Source organism: Hippopotamus amphibius, chromosome 4, assembly GCF_030028045.1.
Source record: "Hippopotamus amphibius kiboko isolate mHipAmp2 chromosome 4, mHipAmp2.hap2, whole genome shotgun sequence".
Lineage (NCBI taxonomy): Eukaryota > Metazoa > Chordata > Mammalia > Artiodactyla > Hippopotamidae > Hippopotamus > Hippopotamus amphibius.
In genome coordinates, this window is record NC_080189.1 from 85,124,231 (window position 1) to 85,151,527 (window position 27,297).

Sequence of the window (27,297 nt, forward strand, 5' to 3'; positions counted from 1 at the left end):
TGTGTTTTTAAAAAATAAACAGCTACATATGTGGCAATTTATTATGTAGCAATAGAAGTCTAATTCAATTATGAAGCAGAAAATATTTTCCAAGACATACAAAACCGAGTATATTACTGGCCCCCTTTATTTTCATAGCGCTAGCTGATTTACATGCAAGGCTGACAGTTTTTATTGGAACTCTGAGCCAGTTAGGAAAGGCGTGAACTAGAAATGAGTAGCAATGTACTTAAAAAGGAGGGACTCAACCTGGCTATGGAGGCTGACCCTCTCAAGCCAAAGAATCTAAAGAGCTTGGTGAGTTGCTAAAATAAGAGCAGAGGCCTCTACTGGGATAACCTACCTGAAGTCCTTTGCATTTGCTAATTCTTCCATCTAAATCACTCTTTCCCCAGGTATCCATATGGGTCATATCTTTGCTTCACTCAAACAGGGCCTCCCTCTCTGCAGTAAATAGACTATGACTCCCTATCACTATCTGTTCTCTGACCTTGCTTTGTTATTCTTTAAAGCACTTAACACTGCCTGACATTATGTTACATACTGATTTGTTTGTCTTTCTCCTTGGCTAGAGTATAAGCTGCTCATGAATAGGAACTTGGCTTATCACTACTGCATATGCAGCATTTACAACAGTACCTGCCATATAGTAAATGATCAGGAAAAAAATTTTTTTTTTTAATTTTTGGCTGCATTGGGTCCTCATTGCTGCACACGGGCTTTCTCTAGTTGCAGCAAGCGGGGGCTACTCTTCGTTTCAGTGCATGGGCTTCTCATTGTGGTGGCTTCTCTTGTTGTGGAGCACAGACTCTAGGCACACAGGCTTCAGTAGTTGTGGCATGTGGTCTCAATAGTTGTGGCTCACGGGCTCTAGGGAGCAGGGTTAGTAGTTATGGCACACAGGCTTAGTTGCTCTGAGGCATGTGGGATCTTCCCAGGCCAGGGATCAAACGCTCAAACCAGTGTCCCCTGCATTGGCAGGCAGATTCTTTTTTTCTTTTTTAGAACTTTTATTGAGATACAGTTAACAGACAATAAACGACAGGCGGATTCTTAACCACTGCGTCACCAGGGACGTCCCAGAAAATATTTTTTGAGTGAATAAGTCTACCTTCCAGTTTTTATACTGACCAGAATTTGGTTGTCTGAAGGTTGCTGGGACTTTGAAGGAGCAATGTCCATTCTTCGTCAGGACCCTAGTCAGTGGCCAAGAGATGAGGTGTTCAGTCTTCACACAGGGAGATGCAGTGGCAGAAGCATGTATATAGGCTGAGATATAGCACAGCTAGTCGAGACTAAGGCAAGAGCTGTGAGTGCTGTCGGTCTGGGATTAAGTAAACATCAGGGTTGAACCAGGGGGTCTGGGAGTAGTGAGGCAATTTAAGTCTAGACTATTAGAATCTGGGGAAATGATTTAATTCCATACCTAGACCCCCTTCATTCTTTTCTCAGTTGGTTTGTTCATTCAGTAATTCAATGTCTGGTGTTGTTCTAGGTAAAGGAAATACGCGGACAAGTCAAATAATATTCCTGTTCTCATTAAACTTGCATTCTAAAGGAGGAACACAGTCCACACAAACTAATGAATAATTTCTTATAGTGTTCATTGCTATGAAGAAATCCTCATAAAAGAAGATACTGGAATAAAGATGAATTTCATCTCCATGTCAGTGTCTGTGTTGGCACCACTAGTTACTGCTCAAAAAGAACAGTTGCTCGCATAAGGGCATACTCTGAGTAATGAATTACTAAGTAACTGGGAATTAGTAACCTGTCATTTTCTATCTGTAAGTGATTTGTTAGATTATTAAGATGTGCAGTGTGTGTTCTACAGACATTTATCAAATAAATAATTGATTATAATCAAGTTTATAGGTAATTGATGTGAACACTTGGTAACCACTTATAAAAGAAAGTAAGGTAGAATTTAGCTTCAGGATTTAAACACAATATTTATTTGTAAGCTCCACATATATTTGACATAAGTAACTTAGAATTGATTCGTCAATCACATTTACTGAGATAATATAGTCAAAGATTGGCTCTCTGAAACCCTCAACTAGTGTGGGAAGACATTCGGGAACCTTTTTGAAAACCTTGAAAATGTTGAAGTATGTGGGCCGAGCGATGGGATTCAGAATGTCCTGCTTGAGCAGTGGAGGAGCTGAGGGTGCAGGGCGTGGAGACTAATATCACCCTGTTTGGTCCTGAGGGATGGCTGGTTAGCCAAAGACGGGTAAGATTCCTCAGAGGAGGAACAACCTAAGACAGGCACAGCCGCAGAGGGGCCAACAGGGGTGGTGCATAGAACCTTCCTTATATCACCGTGTTTGGCCCTGGAGGATGACTGGTTAGCCAGAGACGGGTAAGATTCCTCAAGGGAGGAACAACCTAAGACAGGCACAGTCGCAGAGGGGCCAACACGGGTGGGGCACAGACCCTTAATCCTTTTGAGAGAGGTCTCCTGCCCCCAGGGCTGTTTTGCTCTCCACCCCCAGCTCAAATCCACACCTGCTCAACTCGGACCCAGGAAGCAAACAAAGATAATTGCCTCAGTCATGTGAGGCCCTTGATTGTTTATGGGTGTAACCTGAGAATGTTAGCCCACGAACTCAATAAAAGCAACCTGGGATGAGTCAGCAGGGCTCTTGATCCGAGAGGTCTTGAGCCCCCCGGTCCCACTTTTCTCTTCAGTCTGTGTCTGTGTCTTCTTCAAGCTTGCGGCACCCGTCACTCACCTCAAGTCGCCGAGCTGGTCTCGGCAAACTAGAGATTTGTTCTGTACAGATAAGATTTCTATGACAGTGAGTATACTGTCCACTAAAAAGCAAAACTTGGTTTATTCTATCATTAAGAAATATTTACTTAATTTCCACTATTTCAGGCACTGTGTTAAGTACCAAATATGCATTGAAGAAAACAAGTATTTTCCTTGTCCTCATGGATTTTATGGTCAAGTTGGGGAAACATACCTTAAACAAACAAAACTAGAAGTTGTGGTAAATGCAAAGACAGCATAGAACAGATTGCTATGAGAGTATAACGAAAGGAATATGATTTAGATTAGAGAAGTTCAAGAACTCTGAAGGAGCTGAGATTTTAACCCTACTTATTTAAAAAGGCTAGCCTGCCAGAGTGTTCCGAATATTGTTAGAAGACATGAGACTCCTGGGTCAGAGCAGGACTTTATTACTCACAGCGCAGCAAGCCTCGTGAGTATCGGCGTATTTGTACATTGGTTCCCCATGTGTCCAGGTCGCCTGGGGAGACACAGTTTGGGCCCACATGAATGGTACCTATGCTGTGAGTTTGTGTCATGAGTGAGAACTTTAAGCTTAAAGAATCTACAGCTTTTGCCGTAAGCAATAAGCAAGCCTGCTCTTTGTGTGCAGGGCGAAGTTACCTCCTGTTTCAGGGTTGCTTGCCACAAATGCAAACTCGATGAATGGCCTGGATAAAGAGCAACCAGGGCCTCACATTATTGACATACCCTACAAGAATGTGTGTGGACACTCAGGGCCATGGTGAGCGGCTTCTTCATCGGCAAGGAGGGATTTCACAGAAGTCCCCTCTAAGATTTTTTTTTTTAAACAGTTTTACTAGAGTATAATTGGTATACAATAAACTGAACATAATTAAAGTGTACAGTTTGGTAAGTTTTGACATATATGCTCACCCATGAAAGCATCACAACAATTAAGATCAATGAATGTATTTGTCACCTGCAGAAGTTTCTAAGTACTCCTTTGTAATTCCTTTCCCTGCCATCTCCTTTCTTCTTCCCCAGGCAGATTCCTACCAGCTCTTTGTCACTGTGTATTGATTTACCTTTCCTGGTGCTGTGTACACATTGAGTGATACAGCATGTGTTACATGTTCTTATTTGGCTTTCATGCAGCATGACTGTTTTTAGATTCATCCATATTGTGATGTGTACTTGCTTCTGGATGATATTCCATTGTGCAGATATACTGTAGTTTGTGTGTGCATTCACTTGTTGATGGACATTTGGGTTGTTTCCAGTTTGGGGCTATTACAAATAAAGGTGCTTTGAATGTTCATTATTAGTCTGTATATGGACATATACTTTTATTTCTATTGGATAAACATGTAGAAGAGGAATAGTTTGACCATATGGTGGGTATATCTTTAACAGTTTAAGAAAGTGCCAGACTCCTTTGCAAAATGATAATACAGTTTTTCCATTCTACCAGCAGTATACAAAAGTTTCAGTTCCTCTATCCTCACCAACATTTGATTTTTTTTTTTTAATTTTTGCCATTCTAACAGGTATATAGTCAAATCTCACTGTGATTTTTTTTGAATTTTACTCCAAAAGCAAAGGCAACAAAAGGAAAAATAAACAAGTGGGACTATATCAAACAAAAAAGCTTCTGCACAGCAAAGGAAATCATCAACAAAATGAAAGGGTAGCCAATTGAATGGGAAAAGATATTTGTAAATCATATACCTGACAGAGGGTTAATATGTAAAATATATGTAGAACTCACACAACTCATAGCAAAAAAAAAAAATCAAACTATCGAGTTAAAAAATGGGCAGAGGATCTGAGTAGACATTTTTCCAAGGACAGCACACAGATGGCTAACAGGTATGTGAAAAAATGCTCAACAGCACTAATCATCAGCAAAATGCAAATCAAAACCACAGTGAGATATAATCTCACACCTGTTAGAATGGCTAGTATCAAAAAGACAGGAAACAAGTGTTGATGGGATTGTGGAGAAAAGGGTGGGAATGTAAATTGATGCAGCCACAAGGAAAGACAGTATGGGGGTTCCTCAAAAAATTAAAAACAGAACTGATCCAGCAGTTCCACTTCTGAGTATTTATCCAGGATTTTAAAAATATTTCTGTTACTGATTTCTAATCTAAAACTATTTTGGTTTTCACATTTTGTATGACTTGAAACCTTTTAAATTTATTCAGACTGTTTCTTGGCATCAGAAATTGTCAGTTTTGGTAAATGCTTCTTGTGCACTTGAAAATAATGGCTGCTTTGCTGTTTTGGATAAAGTATTCTATAAATGTCAAGTAAGTTTGGGGTAGTGGTGTGTAGGGGTTTTTTTTATGCTTACTGATTTTTATGTACTTATTTTATCAGTTATTGAAAGAATTAAAATCTTCAACTGTAATTGTCGATTTGTCTATTTCCCTATAGATTAAGTTTCAAAATATATGGTCCACATATCAAATACGTTAATAGTCTGGAAGGAAAATTACTGTTACTGGCATTATTTTGAAAGGCCTTATTAGAACACATCTTTGGTTTGTCCTGTAGTATAGGCTATTTCTGGCACCATCTTCACATACAAAAGAAATTTTTGTTTGCTGCATTTTATTGTTTTATCATTTATCTAATCCATTTTATTGTTTTGTTTGGCAGCTTCTATGTTTTTGAAACAGGCATTTGAAGGAGAATATCCAAAATTATTGCGTCTTTATAATGACTTATGGAAGCGTCTTCAACAATACAGCCAAAGTATTCAAGCAAATTTTAATCCAAGTGGCATTGCAGACCTCTATGCTGACTTACAACACATGGAAGATGATACACAAGATGTATTCATACCAAAAAAGCCAGACTATGAGTATGTTTGTTTAATCAAACTGTTTGTTGGCATGTTAAGGATTTTGTCTTTTCTGGTTATTATAAGTTAGAAATCGGGAAAACGCTAACCTTTCTGAATATTTGTAATGATTTTATATTTATTTACCTTAAAACAGTTCACAACACTTTTAACTGAAGAAGTTGAACTTTATCCTTAGTTGAGCAGCCTGGTTCCTAACTAAAATTTGTTCTAAAGTATATCACCAAGTAAGATGAATAGAAGCTAAGAGATGAGCATATGTGGTCATTATCTTTTAATTAATATTACAAGATACCTGTAATTACATCAGACAGCATCATTATTGATGCTGGCATCAATGTGATATAAAAGGAACTGGTGTTTATATCACACAAAGGTGATATAAAAGGAACTGAAGTGTTCAGGGACTATAGCGGAAATAAATCTTATGCCGGGATAGATTCTCAATCTGGTGTAAAAAATTAAGTACAGTCAAAATTAAACCTGAAAATCTCTTAGATTATTCATGAAGTACAGTATATGTAGCCATATTTATAAGCCACATCAGAAAAATTGTACCATCTCAATAAGTTTAAACCAGCCAGCTTTCCTCCTGAATTGAAAAAGAGTATTGTTTTCAGATTTCTCTTTGAGCAGCAAATCAATTGATTGGCTTGCACACCATCTTTAAACACTAGGATCATTTATTGTGATGAGACTGACTCAAGTAACAACAGGTTCTATCACTGACCTTGTAAGAAATGTTAGATAGATTTATGAGTGCTATTTTAATGTTTGTTTCTCTTTAAATTTTTTTTTTTTCTGAGTACTTATAGTTGAATTGCATCCACTGTAGTAAGAAGTTCTGACTGGTAAAATACAGGATGTAGAAGTTTTGACTGGCAAAGCAAGTGGTGTAAGGGTAGGCTGGAATGATAGAAGGAGACATTGTTCTCTTCAGTTACTCTTCCACGCTGAACATGGAGATTAGATAAGGACTAATGGAAGAGGGGACAAGAGGACTGAGCTCATATCTGTTGATCTTCAACATATTAAGGGTTTTTTTAAGTATATGAAATAGCATATATAGTATCATTGTATTTCTGGCTTAGTTTCTTAAATTCATAAGCTTGACACTGAAAAGCTCTGGAAATATACATAGCAATAGGTAAGAGTGTTTTATCTCCAAGAGGTAGAGTTTTTATTTTGTATTTCCTGCTTTTTTTAAAATGAGCATATGTTACTCATGGGAATGAGTAAAGGCAGTAAATTCAATGTAAAGAAAAAAATCAGAGTGAAGAAACCACTATGCTTTGACTAGTGAGACATCACTGTCACGTTTTGGAGACTAACTTCAGTAAGGAGTTGGTGGGGAAGAAGATTTATGACCTATCTTCTAAGAAACCAAAAAATAATGAGGATAATAAGGAAACACAATATGATTTATATATTCTTTTGAGATGTGAGGTAGAGAAGCAAACATAAATTTGACCATGGTAGCTGAGCCAAAGGGAAGTTTTTTTGTTGTTGTTTTTAATGATAGTGGGAAAGCTGGGAGTGTTTATAGTTAGAAGTAGCCAGTGGAGAGAGAAAGAGAAGAAAAGCGGTAATGAATGGAACAAGACCTTAGAAAAATCTTAATAGAATCAAGGCACAAATAACCAGGTTAGCATTTTTCGTCATTGAGTATTCATACTGAATTTTTGAGAGCTGTTCTTCTTCTTTTTTTTTTTTAATTAATTAATTAATTTATTGGCTGAACTGGGTCTTTGTTGTTGTGTGCGGGCTTTCTCTAGTTGCAGCGAGTGGGGGCTACTCTTCGATGTGGTGCGTGGGCTTCTCGGTGCGGTGGCTTCTCTTATTGTGGAGCACAGGATCTAGATGCATGGGCTTCAGTAGTTGTGGCACATGGGGTCCGTTGTTGTGGCTCATGGGCTCTGTAGTGCAGGCTCAGTAGTTGTGGCACACGGGCTCACTTGTTCCATGGCATGTGGGATCTTCCTGAGCCAGGGCTCAAACCCGTGTCCCCTGCATTGGCAGGCGGATTCTTAACCACAGCACCACCGAGAAAGTCCCTGAGAGCTGTTCTTGCTATGAAGAAAATAAAACAAGATAACATGATAGAGTGTCATGCAGGGTGGTCACGGAAGACCTCTGTGAAAAGGTAATATCTGGCCCAAGATCTAATGTGCAAAAATCAGCCATGGAAGATTTGGAGTAAGATTTTTGCAGGCAGAGAGAAGAGCCTTTCTCAAATTTAGAGTCTTTGAGAAAATTAAGATGGGGAGGTTGAGGAATAGAAAGCTGGAACACAAGGAGGAAGAATAGGGGGTAAAAAATTGGGTTAGAGAGGAGGGGAAATGTAAGATCACGTAGGGCTTTATCCACCATGATGTGGGGTTTGGGTTTTATTCAAAACAGTGGAAACCATTACTTTTAAACAGAGGAATGATATGAACTGATAAACATTTAAAAATTAGCATGCTGGCTTCTTTGTGGGTAACTAAGGGGGAGCGTCACCACAAGGAAAGAGAAGCGGGAAACGGAAGCTATTTTGTTTATCCAGACAAGAACTGATAATGGCTTGAAGTAGGATGAGTGGATGAGATGGTGAGAACTGGTCAGATTGATTCGAGATACAGTTTAGAGGGCAAGCCAGTAGAACTTGCTGGTAGATCACATTCGAGAGGAGAAGAAGAATCAAGGATATATGTGGACAATTTGGGAGAAGACTAATGGTTGGAAGACATTGTTTCATTGAGTAGTGTTTTTTTTTTGTTTTGTTTTGTTTTGTTTTTGTTTGTTTGTGGAGGTTTTTGACCATGGCACGGCGGCTGGTGGGATTTTAGTTCCCCGACCAGGGATGGAACCCAGGCCCTCCGCAGTAAGAGCGTGGAGTCCTAACCACTGCACTGCCAGGGAATGCCCCATCAAGTAGTGTTGAATTAAGGTTTTTCTTTTGAAACCATTGAATGAGAGATGCAAATCAAGTTGTTAGAGAGTTGTTGAAAGGGTAGTTGAATGTGAATGAGGGCTAGAAATACACATTTGAGAGTCATCAGTATGAAAATCTTTAAAAATCATGGGATTGGAGGAGATTCCATAGGGAAGATGTATATAAAGAGAAAAGGGAACTTTGGCCCGAGATATGCACTCCAAAATTTATAGATTGTGCAGAGGGGTGGCAGCCTGCAAGACTGAGACAGAAAAAAAAAAAAAAAAAAAGGTGAGGTAGGAGGAAAACTGAAAGTTGTGTGGAACCCTAAAGAATGAGTTCATTTAAGTCAAAGGAGGAATGGTTAACTGTGTCACATGCTATTGAAAAGCTGAAGAAGCTTAGGACTGAGAATTGACCTCCTGATATAGCAAAATAACGTTGTTCAAGGCCTAGATGTGGCATGGTGGATACAAAAGTATTATTAGAATTGACGAAAGACAGAGTAGGAGGAGATTGACTTCTGGGATGACAGCATTCCCCACTCTGCTGACCCACCCCCCAGTGAATCTGGTGGAAACTATTAAAAACGAAACAGTTTAAAGCCTCTGCAAATGGTTTTAAAAGCAAACAGCAAATGAAAAATCATTGACACAAGAAAGTCTATGAAAATTCACTGGAAAGAATTCCATAAGAGCCCGTGATATTAGAACCAAGGCTGTTGTTTCCCTCTCCCTCTTCCCAGCTCTACAAGGCATAGGCTCCACTCAGGACTGTGACGCCGAGAACAAAGGGCTCCCTCTCCCGTCACTCCAAACTGGAGGGCTTTCTTCCTAAGAGCAGCAGAACCGCAGCATTTCTCATCCTGCCCTCAGCTGCCAGGTAGCTGATGCGAAGTCTCAGACAGATGAGATCAACACGTGGGTGCCTCCTTATTGTGCACGGCGCCCACATGTTATGTATATTTTATCACAATAAAAACAAAGCATATTAAGCACATTTAAAAAAATATGTTCACACACAAATTTGTCATGAATGTTTATAGCAGCATTCATAATCGCCAAAAGATGGAAACAACCCAGATGTCCATCAGCAGATGAATGGGTAACCAAATGTGATATATCCACACATGAATGAAGGAATGAAGTACTGACAAACGTTACAACATGACTGAACCTTGAAAACAGTATGCTAAGTGAAAACAGCCAGATATAAAACCCATACACCATTATATGATCCTATTCATATGAAAGTTAAGAATAGTGAAGTATATAGAGATATAAAACATATTAGTGGTTGCTTAGGGCTGGGGGGTGGGGTGCAGGGGATAAAGGGTATGAGGTTTCTTTTGAAGGTGATAAAAGTGTTCTAAGATTGAGCGTGGTGATGGACTGAAAACCATTGAATTATACATTTTAAATGGTTGAATTGAATGTAAATTAGATCTTGATAAAGCAGTTTTTAAAAAAGAGAGAATGGGAAAGAAGGGGGTAGGTTCAGTTCTTCTGTGAGGTTTTGTTATGAACAAAGGAAGAAAGCTACTCTTTGGGATAAGAGGACAGTCACTGAGGGTAGATGAAGTTACAAAGGGAAAAAAAGCTGGTAGCAGGTTGATAAAGATTATTGCCAGTGGTTTTGGTCTTAGTGTAAAATAGAGGCAGATGGTCAGCTGTAGAGAGTGAAGAGCCGCAAAAGTAGAGTTTTAATACCTTGAACTTAGGTCTCTTGGAGTTAAGGAATTTGTAAAAACATTTAGTAGAAACAGTTTACTTTTTCTCTGCAATATTTGGGAAGCTTAGCAGCAGATATAGAGACCATCTAAATGAGATTTTCTTCGGAAGAGCCTTGAGAGGAAAATAAATTAGAAAAATCAGGATGCTAATGAGAGCAGCTTGAAATGGTGGGCTGATGGAGGATGAGTGTAGGAAAGGGTTGTGTAGCACTGATCACAGTAGGGTCAAGGAGCAAGCTCTTTGGAGTAAAATCTAACACTTTCATTGATATACAAAGCCCAGCATGATTTGTTCCATCCGTTTTCTCTTAGACCTCATCTTGTACTGCTCTCCTCTCACTTAAGTGCTCTGCTCCTCTAACTTTTTGGCAAACACAGCCAGGTGTGGTTTCTTCTCAGGGCCTTTGCACTTGCTGTTCTCTCCTTATAGAAAGCACCTACCCTGGAAATCCATATAACTTGCTCCTCTTTTCCCTCATCTTCTCAGGAAGCTTTTCCTTGCTTCACCCTATCTAAAATTGGATTTAAAAAAAAAAAAAAAACTCTTTCTGGCTTCCTTGCTTCCTTTTTTCCTTAGAATTTTTTACTCTCCATTGTATTCCATAGTTAACTCATTTAAAATTTTTATTTCTTTTTTTGTGTGTGTCTCTCAGAAGTCCCTTTTTTTAAATTAATTTTTATTGGAGTATAGTTGATTTACAATGTAGTGTTCTCAAAAGTCTCTTTAAGAGGACCAGGAGTTTTGTTTTGTTTTGTTTTGTTTTGTTTTGTTTTGTTTTGTTTTAAACTGACTTCATTGCTACATTTCCTGCATCTAGGAAGTACCTGGCAAATTGTAGACATTTAAGAGAATTTGTAGGCAGGAAGGAGATAGGGGCAAGTGGAGGTGTGGAAAATTGTCTTCCAGCTTGGAGACCTTAGAGGTAGAGCAGTTCAAAATGATGACTCAAATATGGGCGCTCCATAGCAAAGCTAGGAGAAGAGTAGACTTCTAGTACAGCACAGGCTTTAGAAAAGTGGTCTGTTTTGATGTGGTAATCACTAAGGATCCTTTTTTTACCCCCCTCCAAATTCTTCAGTTTTTCCAAAACTAACAGGGTAGAGTAAGGTAGGGAGCAGGAGAGGCAGGCAGCCGCAGGAGCAGTGCTGGGGCAAGGCTGTGCTTCTGCCTCCACCTGTGGCTGGCCCCCTGCCGCATCATTCTGCAGGGCCTTCATCTCTCTGTCAGTGGCCTGGTCTCTTGCAGTGACCGTGGCCTTGGCCTTGCTCTCCTCAGCCGGCCTCTGAAACACGTTGGCTTAGAGCTTCTTCTCCCGTGTGAGCTGCTTGCAGAGCTGCTGCTGGCAGACAGCCAGCCGGACCGTGGCAGCTTTGTTGCTAGAGTAGAGCTGCAGGACCTTCTAGAAGGATCCTTGGAGAACAGGAAGAATGTTAGTACTTATAATTCAGTGAAATCTCTGCAGAAGAGGGAAGAGGCTTCTTAAGGTCAGTAAATGACCAGAGCAAAAATAGGGAAGACATTTAAATAGCTGGCGTGGACTTCAGTAGAGGGTTGCCTCAGACAGATTTAGATGCTGTTCCCATTGTGGTCTTTCCTCATCTATCATAGAAGTTATTATAGTTAGCGCTTTACCTGCACGCTTCTTCACTGGACTGTAATTTCTTCTCTATCTTCCCAGCATTTAGCAAGGGCTGATACATAGTATTCTCAGGAACTATGTGTTGAGTGAAATACTTATTGAATGAGAAAGTGTTAAGAGATAACTATGGAATTATGATGTAGGAGCCAAGAGTATTCTGACCTCTAGGTCTTGTCAGTTGACCAGCAAGAGTGGAAAAGGGGAAAACCAAGTTTCCTATTCCTATACCTGAAGGAGAGGTCAGATGTTTTCAAAGTGAACATTTAGGATGAAGGGGGACTTGGCTGGTGTGTGTGTGTGTGTGTGTGTGTGTGTGTGTGTAAGATAATGGAAAGGCCAATAGAAGGATCATAAACAGGGGTGATGTGAGAAGATACAAAGTTAATTATGTGGTTATAGACATTTGATAGTAATTGTCAGAGGTAAAATATAAGACCCAGTAGCTGGACAACCTTCTGACATGAGAACTGACAGAAGTAACTGAAGACATGGGAGGACTGAGGAGGACAGAAGTGTTTAGTAGGCTAAATTTTAGTTTGTGAAGAGTGTTGTAAAGCAGATTAATTTAGAACTCCAACTGGCAGTATTTGTGTGATTGCGGGACTTGCACAAACACTTCTTAGTTTGTCCTCATTCTTGTTTTGGCATCAGAAGGCTGATGAAAACCGCCACTGGTATACTTCGGTCTCAGACACTGAGCTTATGAGAGGGCCGCTGTGTGTGAATAGGGTTGAGCCGGTGGGAGCAGGTCTCTGCAGACTTGCCTCTCTTGTATATGCTATAGAAACATGCTAAGTGAAGGCGTGGCCCCATTAGAATTAATAAGATTTTACTCTTGTGGTTTCAAGCAGCAAACTTACTACAGTAGGTCCTGGTGCATATTATATTACATTTATACCCAGGAATTATGTGTAAATTAAAGTGTTTAGTTCTTAACAAGCATTTAATTATGGAATATATGTAAATATATTTATATGTTTTTAAACAAAATTTTTTCTTTTCTTCAAATAGTTACATTTTATATGAGAATTGTTTTTAAGAAAGGCATTTACAGTAATAATAATGATGCAATAGCATTTAATTTTGTATAATTTAAGTTCATTTCTAGTAAACTTTGTTCCCACAGTCCAGAAAAGGCTTTGAAAGACTCACTACAACCCTATGAGGCTGCTTACCTATCAAAATCCTTATCTCGACTCTTTGATCCTATCAACTTGGTTTTTCCCCCTGGTGGTCGTAACCCTCCTTCTGCCGATGAACTTGAAGGTATTATTAAAACTATAGCAAGGTATGTATTTTTATATAATGGCTTGCCATACAGTGTCTGCCACATTGGTTAGTGATGTTATAATGGCAGTACCTTTTAAATTTATCTCAAATTATTCAAGTAGTTAGTCTGGCAATTAAATCAAGAGTTTTGCAGTGAATGAGTGCACATGTAGTGACTACTTGAGATTCCAATTAATAAAACCATTTAAATACAGTCTAAAAATAGTCAATTATAATTATTCTGTATCTTGTCAGGGATACAGAGTAAACTAACCTAATTCTTTATGCCATAGTAAATTTCTAATATTACATAGGAAAGTAAATATAAAGATAATTTTACAAATTGAAAAGTGAAAGCATGGAGATTAATGTTTTTTCTATCTTAAATCCAGAAAGTACTTCATGGCATACAAGGACTATAACCCTGATTTCTCTACTCGTGTTTGCTCTTTTAAGCTTTCTAAGTGAATGTGACAGCTTTTAAAACTCAAAAGGGAAGAGATCGTAGCAGGGGTGCCACCTGAATGCTTGCAGACAGTGTAATCATACTGTTGCCTTTAGACATTTTAAGGTCATCCAGGTTAATCTGCAGTTGAGACTATCTCAGTTCCTGTCATTCTAACAAGTTGTCATAAAAGTAGGTTTATACATTTACAGGTGAACATTTTGAGGAGTAAAAATAGTAGTTAGGCAATATAGGACCAAGGTATAGAAGTCTAGATTCTTTTCAGTTACAAATTTGAAGATGGTGATTCTGAGGCATGTGGGAGTAAGACTGAAAAGCTACAGGTATAATATGCATTTCTGTCTATACAGCATCAAAATTGCCCAGCATCTTGATCCTAAGTCTCTCCACAGTTATCTTGACTTTCCAAAATCCTGACTCTAGATTTTTATACTCTTATTTCTCCATTATTTGTTTCATATGGTAGTGACAAAACTGGTCATGGATTCAACTTGATCTCTTTCCCCCGTTTATGGAGATATTAAAGAGGTATCTCTCCCATCCATCCCCCTGTGCAGCTTGACAATGCTATGATCAGTTGTAAGGTGGGACTTGAAGAAACGTAGTTATGCCTTGTTTAATAGAATGTGAAAGTGAACATTAGTAAAATTGTGTCTTACTGTCACACAAAAGGGCATTTTTGTTGCACATAATAAGCACTCATGTTTTAAAGTCCTTCACTTTCTTCATAAAGGGGGTCTGATAAGTGCCAAGATTTATTCTGCTACTTCAGAGACAATAATTACTTTTTTTGCTTTCTACTTGTATATGCATTTTCATGCAGTTTTTAACTCCTAATATACTTTCCATGGTCTTTGTAAATACTTTTTGTTTTTGTTTTTTTTTGCAATCAGCTCGAATGTCCCAATTAATCCAGTGTTAAGGCTGAAAATAAGCATGACAAAGAAATACTTTAAAAATCCAAATTTTTAAAATTTCTAATTCTTATTATGCTTTTGATATATTTAAAAAACTACTCTATTAAAATAGCATGAATTGGTATAATTTCTGCAGAAACTATCTTTATGTATTGTGTAATTTATATTTTTAGCTTTTGTCCATCCAAGGTCATCATTTCCATTCAGGAGCTGTCATTTCCTTGCAGATGTCTGTGATATGCAGTGTCTGTAATTGCACTTATTAGTATTAACGAGAGTGCTACTTGAAAAATCTGTACACAGTTTACTCTCTTAATCACAGCCTGAACCCACACATGACATGCTTTTATTAATGAGAAACTGGTCATTAACCAAACCATCTCAGAGCACTTTTTCCTAATGCAGAATTTATTTGGGAAAATGAAATAATGCAATCAGTTCTTGGAGGCAACCACTGAAATCTGTAAAAAGAATCACCACATTGTTTATTGGGTTTAGGTTTATATGTTGCTCTTTACTTTGATAAACTAAGTTGCTAATAATTAAAGTCTGTCTTTGTTTTCTTCAGTGAACTAAATGTAGCTGCTGTTGATGCAAACCTCACATTAGCTGTGTCAAAAAATGTGGCAAAGACCATCCAGTTGTATGGTGTAAAATCAGAGCAGCTGGTAAGTGATAATCCCTTCTGTAAACTTTCATGATTTTGTTTAAAATTACTAATTATACAATACTTGACTAATTATAAATATTGAATTGACTGAATATTAATTTACTGGAAAATTTTACAGTGAGTTTTTGGAACTTTCTTATGAATTTAAACCGGGAAAAAATGGCCTCTATTAAAAAATGGTGCTCCTACCATTGTTAGACTTATGAAATGCAGGCAGGTTTTATAAGACTTCTTAAAAAATGCATGTACTACTTTATGGGCTAAATTATGCATATTTTTAAGTATAATTATTTCAAACTGATCAAATTTCCTGTCATGTGACCACTCACTTCAGTTATCATTCATGTGCTGTTACCTAGTGTGAAATTGACTTGAACTATTAGAAAATGATCAGAGGAGGTGAAGTGCTTAAAAATGTAAAAGAAAAATGTTGATTTGCTTTCTAAAGGTTCTAACCCTAGACCATGGAAGTTTAACTCCAAAATTACTCTATTTGAGCAGCTGTTTGCATATATTTAAAATAATAGCTACATGACTGAGTCATAATCTTAACTGTCTGTACTAAAGTTAAGCATACATATTTAACTAGTAGGTACATATGCTAACTGAAATCCAAGGAATAAGACTCTAGTATGTCTTTGTCATCGATGGACTAATTTTAGAGAATGTGCCAAAATCTGGTATCTCTACTGTCGTTATAGGGATAGCCAAACATATTTTTTGTTTGTTTGGCCTTACTGACTGCTCCAATTGAAACATCATAAAATGAAGTACAGTTGACCCTTGAACAACTTGGGGGTTAGGAGCACCTACCCTCCCTGCCATCAAAAATCCATATGTAATTGATAGTCAGCCCTCTGTATGTGTGGTTTCTCCTTATCATTCCTTCCGTAGCAGTGGATTCAGCCAACTGTGGATCATGTAATACTGCAGTGTTTACTACTGAAAATTATCTGCATGTAAGTGGACCCTCCCAGGTCAAACCTGTGTTGTTCAAGAGACAACTGTAATCTGGCTTTACCCAAATCCTAGTAGTTCTAGTTGGTTTTAGAATAATTTTTAGGGTAGGTTGGTAACAAATTGAACTGAAAGAATTTGTATAAAATGTTCCTTGGTGGTAACAGTCATTTCACGAGGTTTCCTGCTTTCACTTCCAATGGATGGTCCCATTGTGTTTGCATATTAATATGGTGCTGTTTTCTATTCAATTATTCTTGCAGCCTTGATAAATAATTTAGAAGCATCTTTTTTTAAACTTTGTTTATTGAAAACTGGTCCTACAGAGACCATAGAAGCTCTTTGTAGGTAATTAGATGACTAATTTTTCTCTCAAACTTTCTTTCATAGAAGCTTTATTATGATGTTTATTACTTTTAAAAACATCGTTTATTGCTATAAATGAAATTTGGTATTATATCCAGTAGAGTTCAGTGTAATTACTGAAAGTGTCAGGAAAAAAATATCCTTATGAGATGGTCCCACCTGAAGACAGCATTATAAAGAAGAGCCAGCATATGTATAGAAAATATTTCACTTTTCTGTGTCATGTGGGAGCAGTGGTAAATGTAACATGTGACTTAAGTTAAGGCAGTAATGGCAAAAGGCTTTAACAAAATTAAAATGTATCAGAAACATTTGATTAATTGATACTGTTGGTCAAATAGTCTGTGACCGTAAATTACTCAGGCCCACCATCCAATGCTAAAGAGTAACAGAAAGTCACTGACTTAAGTTGTTTTTTAGTGAATTTTTTTAAGGTAATTTTACTTTTCTACTTTCATTTTAATTTTTAAAGAAAGCCTAAACATTAAATAACAGTACAAAGAGCATCAGGTGTTTATTATTTTAAATATTATTGAGTAATGAAAAGTAACATTTTAATGTTCATCTCTTATTTTTTGGCTATTAATAGCAGTATTTCTGCCACTCCTCTATGTTTTTAAATTTGACAAGTTTTCTTCTTTGATCTTACCCTATTCCTTTTCCTTTATAATTATTTCACTGAAAACATTTAGAGGAAAACAGCCAAGTATTAAATCTTTAGTGGGAGAAAGATTGAAACACATTTTAAAGTAGAATATCTACTCTGTAAGTGAAAATGTTGACTTGCAGTTTGATATAACTAAGCCTATAAATAGAGAATTCTTTTGATAGGTGAGATATTTAAGTCTCAAGTATACAAGGTTGAAAAGTGACAGAAATCAGATCATTAATGAATGTTTAAGCTGTGAGATAAAGGAAAGCTAGAATTTTAACAACGTGTTTTTTAGAAGGGTGAGTTGAAAATACAAAACTTGAAATGTAGAATGAGCAGCTTTCCAGAACCCTAAGTTTATTTTCCTAAAGGTTAGTTTTGGAAGTTTCTTGGCTATTGGAACATTTTAGTATGCTTAACTATAGTTTTAGTTCACATCAGGAGAAAGGATCATAAAAGGATTTCTCGAGTTGATCCTTTCTGTGGACCATCTAAATTCACTGTGTTTTCAGATATTCTTTCACATGCTTAAAAAAACTATATATTGTTTCTTTTCAACCTTATTATTTTAATGTTTTAGGATATAGTAGAATACAACACATATGAGTTATATTCATAGTATATATATTTGCTTATAATAATCTGAAATTATTTTATCATTGCACATATTATTTTTTTCTAAGTCTTCTTTGTTATTAATCACCAAAGTTTTGTGTCATAAAAGCCTAAAGCTCTATAAGGGACAAATCCTTACATTCTTTTTTCTTACTCGTAAATGGTACCAGAGAATTCATTTTTTAAGGTTAGGATAGGGCCATAAAAGTAACTACTATTATTAAACATCTATAGTAGCTTGGATTGTGCCAATCCATTAAAGTGTATCATCTCAGATATTTCACAACAGCCCTTGAAATGGAAGTGTCAGTATCCGCCACTACAAAATGTGGAAATTGAGGCCGAGAGAGCTTAGTAGCATGCCCAATATAGACTGCTAAAAGTGCAGTGCCAGTTAGCAAGGCTTGAAACTAGCATTCAAACTCTGATTTAAGTCTAGACCAAGCTTTTAAACTCTTTTGTACCACAACACAAATACATCTTTCTTTTTTGCTTAAGATAAGTAGTACTGTTTTGTGATTTACTTACTCACTTTACAGTGTAACATAGAGATCTATATCTGCTATTTTAATACGTGCATAGTATATTTACATGTCATAGTTTACTTTTTTATTCTTAATGAATAGTGTCTTACTCCATTCAGGCCAGAAACTGGGTGACTTATAAACAACAGCAGTTTATTTCTCACAGTTCTGGACGCTAGCAAGTCCAAGATCAAGGCATCAGCAGATTCGGTATTTGGTGAGAGCCCCTTTCCTGGTTCATAGATGGCTGTCTTTTCTGTAAGCTCACGGGGTAGAAGGGGCAGGGGGGCCCTCTCAAGCCTCTTTCATAAGGGCACTAATCCCATTCATGAGTGCTCAGCCCTCATGACCTAATCGGCTGCCTTGAAGACTCCCACCGCCTGGGGTATTAGGTTTCAGCATATAAACTGGGCAGGGGGGATACAAACATTCCAAGGATAGTAGATAGTTAGATGGTTTAGTTATTTAATTTAGTAATAACAGGAATTTAATCTTGAATTCTCACAGGTGAGTTATAAGTCAGAGGGTTTACTTCCTTTAACATATATTTAATTTAGTATTCATCATGTGAATATTGGCTTCCAAGGTGCTCTTTTGTGAAAATAAGATCAGTGTTTTTTCAGACTGGCTTCATTTAAAAATTCTTACTCATTTGTCTTAAGTCAACCGGTTTGCAAGGCAGAAATAGAGACAGATGTAGAGAACAAACATATGGACACCAAGTGGGAAAAGCTGGGTGTGGGGGTGGGGGTTGGGGTGGGATGAATTGGGAGACTGGGATTGCCATATATATATTACTAAGAAAAAAAATATCAGATTGTACACTTTAAATATATACAGTTTATTGTATGTCAATTGCATCTCAATAAAAGTTCTTAAAGAAAAAAAAATTCTTACTCATTTGTCTTGACAGCAACTGTGAAGTTATAATTAATTTACCAAGTAGAATTTTATGTTCCAAATACACACACACCTGTAGATGTATAGATCATAATTTTATATGATTGAACAAATTGATTATTTAATGGTGATATAGTTCTGAAATGTGAACTTTAGTAGAAAATATCACTAGACCTTACTATCCCATGTTTGAATTGGTGTTTTCCTCATTCTCTATATGTTAAAAGAAAATTTGAAAATATAAGGGGTCGGGGGGACTCGAGGCGGGGGAGTCAAGGAAGGGAGGGAATACGGGGATATGTGTATAAAAACAGATGATTGAACCTGATGTACCCCCCCAAAAAAATAAAATAAAATAAAATAAAATAAAAAAAGAAAATATAATTATGTAAGGGAATTACTGTGGTACCTTGATAATATATAGGGTTACGAACTATTGTGATAACAAAATTTTATGCAAATATACTATTATGTATTCCTTTTAAAAGGTAAATTGTTAGGGCATTTTCTAGTAACAACTATTATCTGATGGTTTCTGAGAATGACATATAGAATCAGTATAAATGTCAAACGTTATAAATTGTGAAAAAGTAGAGTGGCATTTAATTACATTGCAGACCATCTGAAACAATAATAGGAATGACATTTAAGGGGAGGTTTCAACTTCAGTGCAGGTCAGTAGCAGTGTATGATGAGGTCAGTAGCTGTAGATGGCAGTAGGGATTTTTAAAAGCTTTGTAAATATACACTTTATTCTTGGTATAATTAATAAGTAGTTTAGAGACTTGATATTCTTATAATGAAAGAAAACCAACATGTGTGATATTTAAATGATAATATAGAAACATAGGAGTTTAACTTTTTTAGTTTTAAAAGGATTGTTTAATGCAAATTTTAAATGTCACCTGCCTGGATACTGCTCCATATAATATCATATGGTAATAGCCTATGTTATTAACATTCAAGTAAAAGATTTTTTTAAAATATGAAATCACTTGGAAACGTTTTTATGTTACACGCACACAGAGGAAATGCATTGGTAGATTCTCTTCAACCGAATGCTCTTTAGCTGTAATACGAATACACTGATCTCTTTGGGTTACCTACCCTCTTGATTCTTTAGACAGCTTTCCATTCTTTCATACCTCTCTTCTTATGTTGGACTATTTTAGGATCACTCCTTCTTTTCTTTAAGATAGCCTTCTGATTCACTTCCCAGACTTGTAAGAGCTTGATTTTCTGGAGGCTGTGCCTGGTCAATAGAAAATGGTCATGCTAAGATTCAGTAGGCCATAGTGAAGACACAGAGAAATGCCAAGTGATGGTTATTGTAATTAGGAAATATCTACAGGAGAAAGTCAAAAATTCATTTGTCAGTTAAAGTCTGGGAAAGTCTGTATGAACTGTTGTCACTAAAATGTTGTATAATAGCTACAAAATCTGAGTTGCATGCAGTAAGCATTTATTGCTCATATGTCTTGGGGCCGATGAGGGACAGCTAGATGACTTTGCTGACTTTGGCTGGGTTTACTCCAGAGCAGGCTAGCTCCTGATCTAGGCTGACTTTAACCGTAGTTAATACTCTGTTCTTCATGCCTCTAATCCTGCAGCAGGCTATTCTGAGCTTGATCTAATAGTGAAGGCAGAGGCATAAGAGAGAAAGCAGCCCCATAAGTCTAGCTCACCAAAGCAACCCAGCCACAGTGCAGTATTAAATAGCAAAGGATGTGGATGCAGAAAGAGATGAAGGATTGGGGCCAATTATGCCATCTATCACAAAGCCAAGTTGGGAACTTGGCAACAGAAAAAGAGAGTTCATGAACTTTTCTTTTTAATTCCTAGCGGCCTAATCTCCCTACTTGAATCCTAATAGTGTGTATTAAAATTTTTAAATATTTATGTTTGTATATATGTATCGTGATATAATTAACACATTAGATTAATTTCAGGTGTACAACATAACTTTTTTCCCTGGGATGAGAACTTTTAAGATTTTCTCTTTTAGCAACTTTCAGATATACAGTATTGTTAGCTGTAATCCCCCTACTGTACATTACATCCCCGGACTTACTTGTATCTTGTAACTGAAGGTTTGTACCTTTTGACCATCTTCACCCATTTCCCCCACCCCTTACCCCTCACCTCTAGCAACCACCAGTCTGTTCTCTGTATCCATGAGTTTGGTTTGGTTTGTGTTTTAGATTCTACATGTAAGTGAAATCATATGGCATTTGTCTTTCTTTGTCTGACTTATTTTACTTATTAGCACAATGCCCTCAAGGTCCATCCATGTATCACAAATGGCAGGATTTCCTTCTTTTTTGTGTGTGGCTGAATAATATTCCATTATATATATACACCATATTTTCTTTATCCATTCATTTGTCCATGGACCCTTAGGTTGTTTCCACATCTTGGCTAGTGTAAATAATGCTTCAGCAAACATAGGGTGCATATATCTTTTCCAGATAATGATTGCATTTTCTTCAGATTGCTGAATCACATGGTAGTTCTGTTTTTAATTTTTTGAGAAACCTCCATACTGTTTTCCACAGTGGCTGTAGCAATTTACATTCTTACCATCAGTGCACAGGGTTCCCGTTTCTCCACATCCTCACCAATGCTTGTTATTTCTTATCTTTTTGTGACCAGCCATTTTAACAGGTGTGAAGTGATATCTCTTTATGGTTTTGATTTGCATTTCCCTGATGATTAGTGATATTGAGCACTATTTTTATGTACCTGTTGGCCATCTGTGTATCTTCTTTGAAAAATGTCTGTTCAGATTCTCTGTCTTTCAGTCAGACTGGTTTTTGGCCGTTGAGTTGTATAGATACATGCTTTGCAAATATTTACTCCTAAGTGTGTATTAAATTTTTATGACATTTGACTATCAGCTTCATAGCCAAAGATAAAAATTGATTACTATGATAATTCAGTTAATGATTTTAATTAATGTTAATATTACGTTTGAAAATTATGAGCCTTTTTCTATATGGCCTTATTTGGTGATATATATTTTGACCCCTTATCACAGTGGTCCCCAGCCTTTTTGGCACCAGTGACCAATTTCGTGGAAGATCATTTTTCCACAGACGTCACGGCGGGGGGCCATGGTTCAGGCAGTCATGCGAGCAGTGGGAAGCAGCAGGTGCAGCTTCGCTTTGCGCGCTCGCGCGCCCACCGCTCACCCCCTCTGTGTGGCCCGGCCTGGTCTGCGGACCAGGGGTTGGGGACCCCTGCCTTATATGTCATATTCACGAATCTTTGTTGTCCTGAGCGTGTTTACATTACCACAAGCATATAACAGTAAAATAAATTTTTCTCTCTCCTGTTTTTCCTTATGTCTTTCATTACAAAATATACATTCATTTATCTTTGCCTTTATTTCAGAATGTGAACAAACAGAACAAATAGAATTTTCCATATCAACTCCAGGAAGTACAAGTAGTAGTTAGGGACTTGAAAAGAAACTGGGCAATTGGATCATGCCCCATAAGTTTTCACTGCCATGTTAGCACTTTATACCATGAAGCTTTTTTAAATATATAATTCAGCTTTTCTAGGTGTTGCCATCGACAGGAATAGTCTGAATTACCTGGTCCATTTTTATTGGAATTGGAAGTCTTAAAACTATAGAGCTTTTATATCTTTTCAAGGGTCTTAGTGATCAAGAAGGGCTTTTATCCCTGTTTCAAGGTGTAGGAATATAATTTGATTCCCTAATGTATACTTCAAAATTATACTATTTTAAAGTATGTTTCTGGGCGAGAAAGTTGTCAGCATTTAGTCAGGCTTAGGCTGTGATTCACTCAGAGCACCGTATTCCCTGGCACACACAGGCATACAAATACACATAGCAATAAAGATATAGCTATACTTACAAATAAGATGTGAAGAAGACCTGCATTCACCTCCTAGGGCTGCCAGAGGTATCAGCCTAGTGTGACGTGAGGCAAGATTGCCTTGCAAATGGAACAAAAGCCAAAACGCACTCAGGAATTGGATCTTGCAGTATCCATTGTGATGGGATCTTGGCATTAGACGTGATTCTGAATTGCAGAGCTGTGGTGGTAGTGGTCAGGAGGGAGGCATGGTTGAAAGGGAAACTATAAAACCCCCAGACACCGGGGACAGAGAGTGGGAGGATAAAGACCACTAACCATAGAGGAAGACAGTTTTCACAGAGGAGCTTCTGAGAGCTTTCAAGGTACTAGGCTAGTTCTCATATTTCTTCTGGATTTTGTGACATGTTTATAACCTCAAGGTGCTGAAAAGCTGAAAATGTATTGCTCTCTGCCTGTAGATTGTGTGCTCCTGCTTTCAAATGTCAGCAGAAAAACAGCAGTCTTAATTTGAAAAAAAAAAAAAAAAGACAATAAAAACAAAACATACTTCCTTTTAAAAAGTAGGATGCAAACTAAAATTCACTGCATTTGAGTAGAAAAGAGCTCATTTGCACCTTAGAGGTTCTTGGTTGTCTTTATCCTTTACTACATCAAGCACAGGGCAGCTAACTTTTGGGCAGCCAACTTTTACTAAACTCACTAGTATGAACTTGTGCCAATTTAGTTGATTTTCTGAGACATACCTAAAAAGAAGGGCACATATGGAAGGAAGGTATGCTCTCTGTAACAGGAATCCAGAAATTTTTTTTTTTAATCATTTTTCAGTATCTTAGGGTAGGAATTGCTCATCTAGGAGGTCTATGAAGGGGTTTCAGGGGATCTGTGAACCCCAGGAAATTGTGAAATGTTATTTTATGTGAGTTTTTTCTGGAAAAAATATTGTAACAGATATCAAAGAGGTCTATGACTCCTCCTCTCAAAATAACTAAAAAAAAAATTTGAAAAATCTCTCAAATATTTGGAAATTAAATAACATACTTTCAAATAATTTATGGGTCAAAAAGAGAAATGTAAAAATATACTTTGAATTGAATAAACATGAAAATATACCACCCCAGAATTTGTGGGATACAATTAAGTTAGGGAGGGAAGTACATAGCATTAAATGTTTATAATGGGGGCAAAAAAAAAAAAAAAGGTCTCAAGTTATTCTTCAAATATTCTACCTCAAGAAACTAGTGGAAAACAAAACAAGTTAAATCCATAGCAGTTTAATTTAAAGCAGGAAGTAATAAAGATGAGAGCAGAAATCACTCAAGTTGAAAACAGAAGACCAATAGAGAAAAATCAGTGAAATCAAAAGCCTGTCCTAGAATTATGTGACTTTTATAAAATCAATGTACATGTAGGGGAAGAAGACTTCCCCTCTGTCCTCCTATGAAATAAACTGACATAACAGGAGAAAAAGTATACAAATTATTAATGTTTTAATAGTGTGTATATGCGTTAGGGCATCACAGGAAAGAAATAGTGAATACCCAAAAAGGGATGAGATTTGAGATCTTACATACCCTCTTTTTTCTTTTTTAGAAGAGTTATTTATTATTTATCTATTTACTTTTGGCTGTGTCAGGTCTTAGTTGCAGTATGCAGGATCTTTTGTTGTGGCACGCAGGCTTCTCTCTAGTTGTGGTGCATGTTTTCTCTTCTCTAGTTGTGGCACACAGGCTCCAGGGTGTGTGGGCTCTGCAGCTGCCGCACACAGGCTCCTAATTGAGGTGCATGAGCTCAGTAGTTGTGCCATGCGGGCTTAGTTGCCCCATGGCATGTGGGATCTTAGTTCCCTGACCACGGATGGAATGTGTGTCCCCTGCATTGGAAGGCAGATTCTTTACCACTGGACCACCAAGCAAGTCCCCATATACCCCCTTAATAAGGGAAGGGAAAGGGAGTGATATGGGTTACTTAGGAGGAGGTCAGTGATTTTTAGAAAAGATAAATGGGGCTTTAGAAGGATAGATGAAAAATAAGAGTTTGTGACAAACTTTGTCTGGGTGATGTCTACTTCTAGTTCCTCTCCTGTGATAAAAGTAAATCTTCCCTGGTTGGTGAAACTCGTAGGAGGAAGATTTCTGATAATTGAGTTCCTTTTGGGGGATGTGCGTTTAGATAAGGCATGTTTGGAGAAAGCCTCTCCCTGTACTTGTTGTTTTTCAAGTGCCTTCAGCTTAAAATAATCAGTATACCAAAGCAGCATATTTTGGAGTGGCATGTCCTGAACTCCTTTATATGCAAGTTATACAAAAATCAACTATTTCTATTTATCACCTACAAACAAAAAATAGAATTTATTTTTTAAAAACACTATAGGGAATTTCCTGGTGGTCCAGTGGTTAGGACTCCGCATTTTCACTGCTAAGGGCATGGGTTCCATCCCTGGTTGAAGAACTAAGATCCCACAAGCTGCACAGCGTGACCAAAACCAAAAACAAAAATAACACCCCCTCCCCCCCCCCAAAAAAAACACTATTTATAGTGGCATCAGAAAATGTCAGGTTTCTATGACTAATTTAAGGGCAAAACTGCAATGAAAACTGTAAGTCAAATTGAGAGAAATTAAAGAAGAATTAAAGGATGGCATATACCCTATTCATAAATTGGATGACTTAGTATTATAAATGTGTCAGTTCTTCCAAAATTGATTTATAGGTTCAGTGTAACAGTACCCTGTGCATGGAGATTTTCTCTTCTAGATATGAAGGCCCATTATAAACGTACAATAATTAAGATAAGTGAAGCTCAAGGACAGAGAAATAGAACATTGAAAGAGAAACAGCCCCACACATTTGTGGTCACTTGCTGTGTGACAAAGATGGAAGTGGAGAGCACTGGGGAAAGGTTGGTCTCTTCAGTAAGTGATGATGTGTTACTTCAGTGGTCTTGTGGGAAAAAAAAAGGTTGACCCTCACTAGAGACAAAAATCAATCCTGGGTGGAGTGTAGATTTAAATATGAAAGGAAAACAATAGAAATGCTTGCACATGTACACCATGCAAGATGTATTACAGTATTATTTGTGGTAATATTTGGGAAACAACCCAAATGCTCATCAACAGCAGAATGGATATGTAAGTTCTGAGCTATTCATCAGTGGAGTACTATACAGCATTGAAAAATGAACAAACAATAGTTTACATACATTCCTATCTGACTCTCACAAACAATGTCAAGCAAAATATAAATATATGTAATAATGTTATTATAAATGAAATAATAATAATATAATATGTCCTGAATAATTCCATTTATATAAAGAAGTCACCTTGCAGGAGGAAGGAGAAGATAGTGATTGAGTTAGGACCACATGGGAAGGTTTTTGAACTGCTAATGTTTAAATTTTTTTTTCTCTTTGTGCTTACAAGAGTTTCTGGTTTGTGATAATTCATTTATGTTTATGTTTTTTTATACATTTCTATCGATTTTATATTTCAATTAAAAATAATTTTAAAAAACTGTATAGGGATGGATATAGGTGGTGCATAGGTATATTCTAGCTTTATAGGAGAATAGTCATTCATTCTAGGAGATATAAAGGAATTGAAGGCCTTTATAAATTTTGGAAGATATTTAGTGACTCTCTTATGTTTAATAAACTAATCGTAGGAAGAAAGTGAAAAAGGACACAAATCAGGATAAGTAGAAATGCGTTTTTTTCTTCCTTAGTTCACCAACCACTCACCTCTCCGCAGTTTAAACATCTAAGAACTTCCTAAAATAACTAACAAAAACTAAATATAATATACTGTACATTTTGGAAATTTGGAGAAAGTAAAGGGATGTGGAGGTGACATCTTTTCTTGGGTATAGATTTTTCACTTTTTTATTCAAGTATAGTTGCTGTACAATATTATATAAATTACGGGTGTACAATATAATGATTCGCAATTTTTAAAGGTTATACTCCATTTATAGTTATAAAATATTGGCTGTATTCCCCGTGTTGTACAATATATCCTTGTAGCTTATTTTTTTAAATATTTATTTATTCATTTACTTATTTTGGTTGCACTGGGTCTTAGTTGCAGCAGGTGGGCTCCTTAGTTGCGGCTCACTGGCTCCCTTGTTGTAGCACATGGGCTCCTTAGTTGTGGCTCCAGGGCTCTTTAGTTATGGCTCAAGAGCTCCTTAGTTGCAGCTCCAGGGCTCCTTAGTTGCA

General features: G+C 37.1%; 1 protein-coding gene across 1 annotated transcript in view; it reads left to right on the plus strand.

Annotated features, from left to right (window-relative positions):
* The window catches only part of COG5 (component of oligomeric golgi complex 5), a 266,210-nt gene that overhangs the window by 188,285 nt on the left and 50,628 nt on the right, over positions 1-27,297 (plus strand). The window contains exons 12-14 of the mRNA XM_057733615.1: positions 5,408-5,612; positions 13,025-13,186; positions 15,119-15,218. Coding sequence (XP_057589598.1) covers positions 5,408-5,612; positions 13,025-13,186; positions 15,119-15,218 — 467 coding nt within the window. The remainder of the gene's footprint in view (positions 1-5,407; positions 5,613-13,024; positions 13,187-15,118; positions 15,219-27,297) is intronic.